The sequence below is a fragment of the Microchirus variegatus genome (assembly GCF_963457635.1).
Source record: "Microchirus variegatus genome assembly, chromosome: 9".
In the NCBI taxonomy this organism is placed as follows: Eukaryota; Metazoa; Chordata; class Actinopteri; order Pleuronectiformes; family Soleidae; genus Microchirus; species Microchirus variegatus.
Genome location: NC_139810.1, coordinates 26,058,365 through 26,071,221, shown reverse-complemented (window position 1 = coordinate 26,071,221; position 12,857 = coordinate 26,058,365). Strand labels below are relative to the sequence as shown.

At 42.8% G+C, this 12,857-nt stretch overlaps 1 protein-coding gene across 5 annotated transcripts in view; it reads right to left on the bottom strand.

Annotated features, from left to right (window-relative positions):
• The window catches only part of hspg2 (heparan sulfate proteoglycan 2), a 123,107-nt gene that overhangs the window by 59,351 nt on the left and 50,899 nt on the right, over nucleotides 1-12,857 (bottom strand). For all 5 annotated transcript variants that reach the window (XM_083894777.1, XM_083894780.1, XM_083894779.1 and 2 more), the window contains exons 4-21: nucleotides 11,052-11,161; nucleotides 10,799-10,857; nucleotides 10,353-10,525; nucleotides 10,190-10,228; nucleotides 8,600-8,794; nucleotides 7,540-7,659; nucleotides 7,310-7,441; nucleotides 6,892-7,036; nucleotides 5,997-6,154; nucleotides 4,710-4,850; nucleotides 4,440-4,603; nucleotides 4,175-4,354; nucleotides 3,796-3,992; nucleotides 3,387-3,534; nucleotides 2,145-2,272; nucleotides 1,849-1,935; nucleotides 1,584-1,642; nucleotides 1,268-1,329 (exon numbers count right to left, since the gene is read on the bottom strand). In XM_083894777.1, coding sequence (XP_083750903.1) covers nucleotides 1,268-1,329; nucleotides 1,584-1,642; nucleotides 1,849-1,935; nucleotides 2,145-2,272; nucleotides 3,387-3,534; nucleotides 3,796-3,992; nucleotides 4,175-4,354; nucleotides 4,440-4,603; nucleotides 4,710-4,850; nucleotides 5,997-6,154; nucleotides 6,892-7,036; nucleotides 7,310-7,441; nucleotides 7,540-7,659; nucleotides 8,600-8,794; nucleotides 10,190-10,228; nucleotides 10,353-10,525; nucleotides 10,799-10,857; nucleotides 11,052-11,161 — 2,297 coding nt within the window. The remainder of the gene's footprint in view (nucleotides 1-1,267; nucleotides 1,330-1,583; nucleotides 1,643-1,848; nucleotides 1,936-2,144; nucleotides 2,273-3,386; nucleotides 3,535-3,795; nucleotides 3,993-4,174; nucleotides 4,355-4,439; nucleotides 4,604-4,709; nucleotides 4,851-5,996; nucleotides 6,155-6,891; nucleotides 7,037-7,309; nucleotides 7,442-7,539; nucleotides 7,660-8,599; nucleotides 8,795-10,189; nucleotides 10,229-10,352; nucleotides 10,526-10,798; nucleotides 10,858-11,051; nucleotides 11,162-12,857) is intronic.

The window sequence follows — 12,857 nt, the reverse complement described above, 5'->3', positions numbered from 1 at the left end:
TGTCACACTTAAGCTTTGGATTAAAATATACTTAAGTATGTCGTCCAGAATTTGACAAAAAAGACATAGTATATCGTTCATAATTTGACAAAAAGGTCCCAAAAATATTTTGTCCAAAATTTGACAAAAAAGTCATAGGTTAGTATGTCGTCCAAAATTTGACAAAAAAAAAAAGTAAAAAAATATATTTGGTCCGAAATTTGTCATCCAAAGTTTGACAAAAAAATTCCAAAATTTGACTTAAAAAGTCATAGAACAGGAAGTCAGAAAAAAATTGGGTATAAAATTTGCCAAATTTTTTATTCCCAAAATTTGACAAAAAAAATTTTGTCCAAAGTTTGACAAAAAAAAGTCTCCCCAAAAATGTCCAAAATTTGACAAAAAAAAGTCAAAGATCAGGATGTCCCAAAAAAAATTGGGTACAAAATTTGTCAAAAAATTTTTTTGACAAAACATTTCTAAAATTTGACTAAAAAAGTCATAGATCAGGGGTCGAAAAAAAGTTGTGTACAATATTTGACAAAAAAAAAAGTAAAAAAAGATTTTGTCCAAAGTTTGACAAAAAAGGCCCCCAAAAAATGTTGTCGAAATTTGACTGAAAAAGACATAGGTCAGGATTTGAATTTGACAAAAAAAAAGTTAAAAAAAAAAAATTTGTCCAAAGTTTGACAAAAAAAAGTCCCCCCAAAAATGTCCAAAATTTGACTCAAAAAGTCATAGATCAGGATGTCAAAAAAAATTGGGTACAAAATTTGACAAAAAATTTTTGACAAAATTTCTAAAATTTGACTAAAAATTTCTAAAATTTGACCAAAAATTTCTAAAATTTGACTAAAAAAGTCATAGATCAGGGGTCGAAAAAAATTTGTGTACAATATTTGACAAAAAAAAAGTAAAAAAAGATTTGGTCCAAAATTTGATAAAAAAAAGTCATAGGGTATTATGCCAGCCAAAGTTTGACAAAAAAATTCAAAAATCGGACTTAAAAAGTCATAGATCAGGAAGTCAGAAAAAAATTGGGTATAAAATTTGCCAAAAAAAATTTGTACAAAATTTGACAAAAAAAAGTCCCAAAAAATGTTTGTCTGAAGTTGGACAAAAAGGAAAAAAAAAAAAAAAAAGGATTTTTTTTTTACTAAAAAGTCATAGGTATGTAGTATGTCGTCCAAAATCACACTTCAACCAGAAAGGAACGGCAGATTTAACAATAGACAGTTATAACATGATTTGAGTTTCACTTTACAGTTTGGTCCCACTGCATTTATACCTTGCAGCTGCACGGCCTGCTGCTGGAGCTGACTGAGCCTCTGTTATCACACTTGGAGCTTTCTGCAGGGGGAGAGAGCAGTGAAAAGAAGATGATATTGCGGGGTGGAAAGCAAACCTGGGAGTGTTTCAGCCATTCCGCATACCTGAGCCATGACCAACATAGCTACTACAAGCCCTGCTGGTAATGATTACACAGGGTTAAACGACCCATAATGATCATTGCTGGATGACTGAATTGTATTAAGGTAAATGTAGTGGAGGAAACTAGGAACATCACAAACATCATATAGTGCAGTTGTTGAACATATACTCACGGTTGGGAATGCATTTTCCATTAGGCAGAAGGGGGTTACCCTGGTAACCAGCAGCACATCTGAAATAATACATAATGAGAGATGAGTGGCCACAAGCACTACTTAATAGGTTGTAAACCGACAAAGCATACGGGTTCTGATGATCAGTTACAGATGAAGACAAACAAATAAAAGATAAGCTTTATTCACAAAGTGCTTTGGTCAACAAAGCTTTGATGATGACAATTACGCCGGGATTTTAATGATACGAGTAGAGTTTCCTCACTTTTCACAGCGTCTTCCTGTGTAGCCGAGCCTGCAGGCGTCACACGTTGGCTGTTGGTCAACATCGAGGAAGCAGGTGTCGGAGAACCTTGGATAAATGAGACGCACGTTGAATGAATAAAACACTAACATTTCTCAATGAGCTCAGCATTAAAACATTTTTAATAATGCAGCGCAAAAACAGCCGTTCCTCATCATTCCTTGTAGACGGTATATGTAAGAGTGTGCATTTTTTTCCTGCATTAGTAGTGTAGGTGTATTTCCGTGTGTGTGGTCCAAGTTAGTCTGTGAATTTACCGGCGAGTTGTTTCGTAGTACGGACAGGGGCAGGGCTTGCAGTCGTCGGGGCGACCTCGGCTCGGGTCGCCAAAGTAGCCAGAACGACACTTGTCACACTGAGGGCCTTCTGTGTTGTGCTGGCAGCTCTGTGGACAGAAATACCCCGGTTATCTTCTACATAGATCATCCTCAAAGTTGGAAGTTTTGGTAAAAACACTCACTTTTTGGTGTAGTGTATAAGAATAAGGTCTAATTTCTAATAAAGACTAATAAAGAATCTTATTTCCAGGTTTTTAGCACATCAAGGAACTACAGTGGCCTTCACAGACCGGAAAGTATATCTATGTCTTTGTTAGCATCCATCTATAAAGCAAGTTGCGTCCGTGTGTCTATCTGTCTGTGACGGGCATATCTCACTGACCGTTAGTCAGATTGTCCTAAGATTTTGGATATGGGTTGATCATGGCCCTATGGTGTGCATCCTTGATTTCTTTTGGAGTAATTTCAATTGTCACTGATTTATCACACTGCACTTTCGCTGAGGCTCATCAGCAGCAGCTGCGCTGTCTGGAGCAGGGAGTGAAGAGGCTGTCCTCACGGTGGGTGAGACATTTTCACACAGTTCAACGCAGAACATGGTGTTATACTGAAACGACCAAGAGTCCATTCACCAATACGCACATTTATATAGCATTAGCATGCTACTATTTTGTAGCTAATTTGGCAAACCCATTTCCAAAGGTAAGCTAGCGAGGCTACGATAAGCATTAGCGTAGGGCTAACATTATACAAACACTGTGCCACCTCATTAGGCGTGCAACGCAATTTTTTTAAAATTTTCGATTAGCATTAGCGTAGCTAGCTGTTGCGACTGTCAGCCACGCCAGTGTGTTAGCCTTTACATTCCTTATCATGCATTACCATAACTGAAAAATCTTCTTCAGCTCCCACTATAGGAACACATACTTCCTACGGGCAATGCACTAGTCGTAAGAACATGCTTAAAAAGTGAAATGCATGCAACATGGCAGCCTCAAAGTACATAGTAAGTACTATTTATTCTGCTTGTGACTTATTATAAAGCTCCAAAAAGCTAAACATTGTTTAGTGATTGGGAAAAATAAAAGGAAAAAGCCACATTGTACTTGTTCTTGTTCAATATCTACCACTAAACACTGAACCTTAAAAGAAAAACCTCATTCCGAATTGCTTTGATTAAATGTTGCGTGTTGTGTTTTTATCTACAGTATGAGACATTACCAGACAGTGGCCACTGATTGGATCACAGGCGCTGGCGTGTCCGTTACAGTTACAACCAGCACAGGTGCCGAGGTACGAGCCACCGGGGACGCGCTCGAAACCAGCGGAACACATCTCACAGGACAGGCCCGAGTATCCAGGAGGACACCTGAAGAGGGACAAAGCAAGGCGTGTGTCGTGATGCAAACTTTGACGATTCAAAAATTACAAAAGCCAACAAAGGCCTGAAATAAAACCACTGACACGAGATTTTGGATTTGTGACTTTCAAAAACAGTCCTCTCATACGTGAATATTCTTTACTCTGAAATATGCACACATAGACAGGTCCCAACAGGCTGTGAGGATTTAAGACGACAAGCCCTCAACCCCCCCCTCAAAACATTCACATTTGAGGTTTTTGTTCTTACCTGCACTCTTCAACATCCTTAGCGTGACCTAAAATGCTGAACTCCACCGTGGTGGTGTCCATGATGATGTCACTGAGCGCCACGCTGACCATGTGGTCGTCATAGATGGTGCGAATGCTGATGCTGTCCACGTTGGCCAGCGTCATCAGCAGCTCGTCCCGGGTCACAGCGCGACCGTTGGAGTGCTGCCAATGATCCTAGAGCAACGACAGTTAGGTTTACTTACACATAGGGAAGCGTTCATTTCCGTGAAAGATATGGTTTGGTACATTTTTGTATTGCGTTAACTTGAGCGTTGACACTTATACTTAAAAAGCAATGAAGTCATCAACCCCAGATCTGCTGCTGTTTGTTGTTGGAACAGTTTATTTTTTCTTACTTCTGTGAACTTGATCTCTTTCTGGTTGACCACACGAGCAGGAGTGGCGCTGCCTCTGCGGTACACAAGCCGGCGTCCATTTCCAACCAGCATCACATCTGGTTTCTCCACAGCCTCAGAGAGACCTCGGGCCAAAGTGTACCGCACCTTGTACTTCAGTGACCCCCCATAAGAGTCAATCTAAAAAAACGTGATGATTTTCATAAGTGTGTGTGTTTTTTTGTCATAAAGAAAAATAGAGATAGAGGTTAGTTCTCATTACGACCTTGTTTCCCAGAAACTGTCGAGGCAAAACCCAGAAGGAGTCAATGTTGAGGAAACGGCGTGACAGGTCGACAAGCTGAAACTCCTCCATGTCAGGGTTAACGATGAGCTGGGTGGAGGAGAGAGGAGGAGTGCCTGGCCTGCTTGGATAAGTGACGTTCACTCCTGGAAGCAGTAACAACATGTACGATCAGGACGTGTTTCCTTATTGTATATACACGGTCAGAATGTTGAGCTCATAAGTAAATTATAGGCGAGAGTATTTCAGTGCCTTTAAAGTCTTCCTCGTCAGTGAAGCGCAGGGTGATGCGGTTGCGGTAGCGGCCGGTGCTCTTGCAGTTCTTGGTCATTCCGGCGCAGAAGCAGGACACGCATCGACCGTCCACACTGAAGTGAGCAGCAGGACAGTTGCCTGGAGAGATTTTGTTTCACATGTTCAGTCAGAAATTATTTCAAGTCAAAATTCTTTCTTTCATTGTTTCTCAACTTGGTCTAAGAGACTCCAATATATACATTTTAACTGTTGGGTTTACATCGGCAACACTCATCTATCTATAAAGCTAGTTGTGTCTATCTGTGTGTCTGTGACTGGCATATCTCACTGACCGTTAGTCAGATCGCCCTAAGACTTTGGATATGGGTTGAGCATGGCCCGAAGGTGTGCATCCTTGATTTTCACATTTTTTGGAGGAATGTTAAATTTTCGCCGATTTATCATGCTACACCAGGCAGGCAGCGGCTCATCAGCAGCAGCTGCGCTGTCTGGAGCAGGGAAGTGGGAGTGAAGAGGCTGTCCTCACGGTGGGTGAGACATTTTCAGTTTTTCAGTACACTGCAGAACATGTTGTTGTTATACTAAAACGACGAAGTCTGTGTCCATTCACCGATACGCGAGCGCATATTTATTTTGCATTAGCATGCTACTACTTTGCGGCTAACTTGGCCAACCTGTTTCCAAAGGTAAGCTAGCGAGGCTACGATTACCATTAGCGTAGTGCTAACATAATATGAACACTGTGCGACCTCATTAGGCACGCAACGCAAATGTTTTTTCGATTAGCATTAGCGGAGCTAGCTGTTGTGACTAATGAGGTTGCACAGTGTTTGTATTATGTTAGCCTTCACGTTCCTTATCATGCATTACCATAACTGAAAAATCTTCTTCAGCTCCCACTAAAGTAATACATACGTCCCAGGGAACCGCACGAGTATAAAAGAAAGAAAGAAAGAAAAAAGAAAGAAAGAAGTGTGTGTCTTTTGATGTTTTCCACAGCTCTTTGGTAAATGATCTGCTGTTAAATCTGTAAATTTACTCGGTGCTTCTTCCATTAGGCAGACATGAGGCAGGGGGTTACCCTTCCTCCACCTCGCCTTGCTCAGTCGTGATGTAAAAGGCATCACTCTGTGTGCGCGGTGCATGGAATGTCTCCACAGACACAACAATAAAAACATTGATATACAGAGAGAGAGAGTGAGAGCGACCACACAGACACAGAGTTGTTCGGAGCTGATAGACTTAATCGCCGTTACGTACTGCAGCTTTAAAGGGAGACAGTACCTGGGCTGGAAGTTGACGTCAGAGTTAACACTCCATCGGGAATACCAAACACCAGGCCTTTAGCGTTGATGGCCTCACAGGTGTATGCGCCCTGATCCGCCTCCTTCACATCACGGATGGTGAGGGTGCCACGGCCGTTCTCACTGGTCATGGAGATCCTGCACACACACACACACAAATACGACATTAATGATGCATTTGAAAAGTTTCTTCTTCACTGTATTGTTTTGTGGAAATACTGGAACACACACATGTATACACTTCAGCTGCAATTGCCTAATCCAGCACACACAGCAGGCCACACCCAGAACGAACAATCTGACACAAGGAACTTGTGGAGTTGAGGTGCGCCACAAATATCTCGGTAATTTAAATCAGACACCAAACAAAATGTTACTGTTAGTGCTTAAATACGACAGTTAGAGGGCTTTTCCTGGCACTCTCATTTTTATCTGCCCCGCTGCTCAGCGCATGAGCTGAGCCAAGTCTTGAGATAATGTGTGCTGTGACCATACAAATAAAAATTAACTAAAGTCAATTTGGAGGTTTACCTCGTCATTTCACAAAGAAGGTGGTGAAAAGACAAAATATTAACCCTTTAAAGTTACGCACCAAGAAAAAGCAAAAGCATTTTTTATTTTTTTATTTTATTTACTTATGATAACAATAACGTGAAATTAGACCCTACAGTATTTCAGATACAGGCCTCTACCAAACGGTTGAGATGTCTGTTCATAATAAACCTGGTTTGCGTAAATTATAAAGTACAACATTTAGAACAAGTCGCATAAAGTGTTAGTGAGTTCAGCTTGATGCATATTTCAATGAGATAAAGTGACTTAAAGTGCTGATGATTCAAAATCTGAGCGGTGTCGACGTTTCTCGTCAAACCGACCTGCCGCTGACAGGAATGTGTCCCCAGTTGAGTCTCCAGGTGATGATGGGCGTCGGCACTCCAACAGCTTGACAGGTGAACGTCACCGTGGCCCCCCGTGCCGCCTGAATGGACTCCTCCGGCGGGCTCGTCACAGAAGGAGGGGCTGCAAAATGTCAAGAAGGCGACAAGCCGCATAATTAATGTACGCAGAGGACGGCGTGTGACTGGAATTCGGCGATCATGGGACGCTTGTAAATCCCCGACGGCGAGAGGAAACAAGAATCGCAAACAATTCTCTTTCAGTTTTGAGGAGCGGATCAAATGAGTGAAATGTGCCTGTTTCACAGCAAACAAAGGAATTCAGAGGGTGACTGTAGAAGACAACGAAACAGTAAAATGTGCATGCGACTGTAAGTGAGCCATTAGCGTGACTTACTGCAGCCATACTCATCAGAGCGGTCAGGACAGTCTGGCTCCTCGTCACACTGGTAACTAGCCGGGATGCAGGTGCGATCGCTCAGGCATTCAAACTGCTCAGGAGCACACCTGTCACCAGGACCCCTGGTGGCTACAATGCGAAAATGAAGATTTGCAGCATGTTTTTAGTCACTAGTAAATCCAAAAGAGGGCCCAATAAATCATTAAAATGCTGTTTTGAGGACTCACGGCAGTCTGTTTCATCCGAGTTATCCTCACAGTCATTGTCTCCATCACATCGCCAAAGCTTAAGAGCGCAGCGGCCATTTTTACACTTGAACTCGTTGGGTTCACAGGGAGATGGAGTACCTGGGAGCAGACAAAGGATTATTGAGTCATTTTCAGACTTAAACAAGGTAATATGAGACTTGGGTTTTTAGACGAGCACAGAAGGAGATGTTCACAACAGCTGGGAGAATCTCAGGAGGATCCATGTCATGGGGGGGGCGGTGCCTGGCGTGAGCATTTAGGAGGCTTACTCTCACAGGCTCTATATCACTCCCATCTCCAGAAAATGTGAATACAAAAGTGTGAACACTGCGGACCTCTGTCCCTTCAGTGCATGTCTTAAAGCAGCGTTCAGGGCTGTTCGTATGCAGCATCTTTTACTGTAGATAAATTAATTTTAATGGATTCACAGGTCAGATGCAAGCACACAAAAAAGGGACACCTTTGTGATTTTTGTAAAATTGTCCTTCCCAGCCTACCCCTGAGTTCAGAAATATCTTCATCACTTTTTGTTTTGTTACGTGCCCACACTTGGTCCTGTTAGCGTAACTGTTAGCAAAGATGGCTGACACGGTTCACATTCTGGGAATGAGGTCCCGTCCCCCTATGGGTGGGTCTTAAAAGTGCAGAATTAGCATCGCAGTTTCAAGTGTCACATAAAAAAAGAAAGAAAAAAACTAATAATAATAATTTTGCATTTTGCATCCTCGATTAATTGAAAAACAATTGGTAGAATACCGGATTACAAAAATGTTCAATAGCTGCAGCCCTAATGCTAAGCTAAATGCAAATCGGTGAAGTATTGCTGTATGTCGTCTCTGTAGCTCACAGTTTTGGTTGCTTAGTAACAACAACACACAAACGCAGCAGAAGCACAACCCCACAATTAACTCGGTTAAAAGCACTTCTGGCTACTTCCAACGCATTTTCAAGCATTTTCACCGCACACCGCCCGTGGATGGCACCTAAGAGTTCACGTTGCTCGAGCGCTCCCACACAAGAAAAGGCCCGTAGCACTAACCACATCTGGTCTCGTCGCTTCCGTCCGAGCAGTCCCTCTCCCCGTCGCAGATGTAGTCACGCGGGATACACTCTCCACTCTGGCATGTGGCCTGATCGGCTCTGCAGGGTCCAGGTGGGCTCGGGGGCCGCACTGGCTTCTTGGCGACGGTGGTTGTGGTGGGAGGGGTGGTGAAGACTGGAGGTGCTGGCAGTTCTGAAACAAATCTCCGATTACACTCAGCAAACGTACAGATACGTACACTACCGTTCAAAAGTTTGGGGTCACCTAGAAATGTCCTTATTTTTGAAGGAAAATCACCTTTTTTCAATGAATATAACATTCAAATGAATCAGGAATATACTCTATACATTGTTAATGTGGTAAACGACTATTCAAGCTGCAGACGTCTGGTTTTTAATGGAATATGTACATAGGTGTATAGAGGCTCATTTCCAGCAACCATCTCCCCAGTGTTCTAATGCTACATTGTGTTTGCTCATCGGATTAGAAGGCTATTGGGTTATTAGAAAACCCTTGAAAACCCTTGTGCAATGATGTTAGCACAGCTTAAAACTATTAAAATCATCATTTCTAATCTTGTCAATGTCTTGACTCTATTTTCTATTCATTTTGCAACTCTTTTGATGAATAAAAGTGCGACTTTTAATTGAAAAAAGAATGTGTCTAGGTGACCCCAAACTTTTGAACGGTAGTGGAAATGATTCCATCACTCGTCGTTTAGTCACGGATCCATGCCGTCGCAGCCCGTGTTAGAACCAGCCATCATCGGGCAGTCAGGCTGAAAGCAACTCACCACAGTTGAGCTCATCGCTCATGTCTCTGCAGTCCGGTCTATTGTCACACAGGAATTCCATTAGGATACATGTCCCATCGCCACACCTGTGCTCATCTGGCATGCAGGGCCTGATGGCGGGGGTTACTACGGGAGACGGGAGGGGTGGGGTTGTCAAATACATGCGAGCCAAGGCTGCGGCACGGTCAACAAACGGTCAACACTGATGTCACATCACAGCAAAAAAAAAAAAAAAAAAATCAACCAGCAGATTACTACAGTCAGTGCAAAATCACGATCACTACAGCAGTGCCTCGAGATACGAGATGAGATTTATAAGATTCATGTAAATGTTTGACTCGCATTACATTTTCAGACTAGAAAGACGAAAAAGATACGCAGCTTAGATTAAGCCAAAAGCTAAACTGCTAAACTAAGACAGGCAGGACGAGATAGGACACAGAGACTGGACACACAAGATCAGACCAGACACACAAGACCAGACATACTGGACATACATATCTACCATATCGATAAAAATGAGGTGGAATATGTTCAAATTGCAGTAAACGGCAGCATTCCTGATCAGACTCATGCCATGCAAAGGTCTTCTGTGCACGGGCAAGTCTCCACGGACAATGCTCCAAAGTCTACGTCAAATCGGTGCTTCCATGCAAGACCACGTGACCATTGCATGTAAATACAAGAGCAAACGTAGCGACGTCAGGATGGACACGATGCTCGGCTGTTTTTCACCGCAGTCATCCTACAGTTTTGTTCAGTACAGCCGGCTCAGTTTGCCATGCAGTACAAACCTGGCGCTGCTAAAGTCTCCGCGTGAGGCAATAGCTGAACTAGAAACCAAAGGAAAAAAGTTAGGGACACTGCCTACGGCCGCGGCAGTCCTTCATTTGTGTCCAAACTGTTGTGTATCGCACTGTTTTTAAAGGTTCGTGGTTTTATTTGCTGAAGTCTTACCTTCTCCAAGCCGTTTGAACTGAAAGCCCTGGACGGATGTGACGTAGGAGGCGATGGCCCCCTCCTTCACCACGTTGTAGAGCACCCTGCGGATCTGTTCCTCGTTGCTGTTGGCGTCTGAACCCACGTCCAACTCCACAAATACATCCACACCGTCGTCTCTCACCACCTTCCTGTAAAAAAAAAAAAAGACCAAGAAAAGGCCCAGTTAAAGCGACTCACTGTGTCACATTCACTGCAGAGGTTTAAACAGAAGAGCTCTTAAGGGGTGAGGTTTCTCTTTGGATGTCGCTTCCAACAAATAACTCACCGGTGATAAATGTCTGGACACACATGCCCACAGAGAGAGTAATGTCACCAGGCCACAGTAAGCGGCAGACAGCACACAGCTGCAGGGTATCTACTCTTGGTGTCAAATTGTGTGATTTAAGGACTTGTACACTTACTTAATGAGGACCACGTTGACGGTCTGAGTACCTGGAATCCTGTTGTAGTCTGACTCTAGCTGTGGAGGGAAAACCAGACTCGGTTAACTAGAAATAAACAAGCTGGGGAGCTTTATTTCCAGACAAAGTGTCTCACACACACGCTTAAATCAGCAAAGTCCTAAATTATATTCCTGGGCCTTATAAGGTAGCCTTGGACGAGATTACATAGCCACACATTGGTCAAGTTTATCCTAAAAAGGGAAGTACATACCGTGTCCACCACTGCTTCGGAGATCTCATTAAAAGCCGAAGAGAAGATGTCCTCCATCTCAGGGCTGTAGACCAGGGAGTCGGTGAAGTTGACAAGCGCTCTGTAATAAACTAGAAACACAGGGAGGGAGAGGATCCGTCAGCGAAACCACACAATAACAGAAAGTGACCACAGGCTCAGCATTCATGTCCCATCTGTTGTGCAGATATTATTCAAGTAGCTAAGTCTATTTAAGAAAATGTGATATGGGAACGTTGAGGGAAATACAAAAACCTTTGGTCGAATATTTCAGTCACTGAGAACCCGAACAGCATGACTGTGGCTTGAGGGCCACATAGAAATTATGGCGTCTATTTCCATATCTCAATCGCGGTTGGATCGGCACCAGAAACCAACAACTGCAGCAGCAGCGCAACACACGTAGGCATCACAAGAGGCACATACGCTGACACGGCCACTCATATATGACCATGAAATGACAGCATCGAGGCCCCAGACCGTTCTCTACACACATGTTCCCGTTGATCATATGCACGGAGACACATGGCAGCCACAACGTTCTCCAATCCCCTTTAAATCCATAGACATTTCTATTAGTCATGTCTGCTATAACTTCCAGGGCAAAGCGCCATGAAACATCAGTGTGAGGAAGGAAATATTAAATGCTACTGGTGTGTTATTTTTCATGTTGTCACTCCTGGATCAGGACTACTTAATGCTGTATGTTCTGGCACCGATGCCAGTAAGGCACAAAACGCAGAGGGAAACCAAACCAGACGCCAATAGAGCTGAAACGATTAATCAATAATTAATCAAATACTAAATTAATCATCATCTATTTTTATAATCAATAATCTGTTGTGAAGCTTTTTTAATTATTAAAACAAGATTTCTGATTGTTTTAGCTTCTTAGATGTGAACATTTCTTCGTTTCTTTGCTCCACATGACAAAGAAATCATAACAACTGAATCATTTTTGGTTTGTGGACAATACAAGACGTTCAAGAACATCGTCATTTCCAGGTTTGACAAACACTTTTTTTTAAGGGGGCATATTATACCCTATTTCTCCAAGTTAAACTAGTTCCCTGGTGTCCTACTGACATGCTTTGGTCAAAATACCATAAGGACGAAGCACCATAGCAGTTTAGTAGTTTTAGTAGTATCTCTTTAGGGCCACCTTAAAGGTCCACCTTATAAAAAAAAAAGGAAAACGAAACTTAAGGGACAGGAAATGACATCAGCCACAGAGGATACTGGGAGCTAACAGCAGTTAGCATTTGGAAAAGCGATCATTTGCAGGCTCTAGCAGGCACGTTGTCGTCATATATAACATGTATCCACTGGACAGATAAATCCTCTGAGGCTGGAAGTTTGTGTAGAACCCTTGTGCTGCACTGTGGAGCCAAGAATAGAACTTTTCGCGGACTTCCGTTTTTTCAGATACCGCTGCCCTCGCCTGCACTCTCACGTGTTTTACAGACAAAGCGGAGTTCCGCGAGAGACAACAATTCCAGGAATTTAGCGCATTGTGACGTCCCAAAAGAGCGCGGAAGTCAACAGTGACGATTCATCAATTATTCGAGAAAATAGACAACATTTCCCATGACTCCTCGCTGCTGCCCCACATCATAGAACTAGGCTTTTTTTGTTTGTTATTGTTTTGATCGAGAGATGCCTAGCGGCAGAAATTCTATCCTGTGCGTTTAAGTACACGGATACCACAAGTTTGCGTTTGGTCTCCTGACTGAAGGCTGATAATATTAAGAGTCTGAGGGCACTTCAAGTGCAGATTTTTATTCAGGA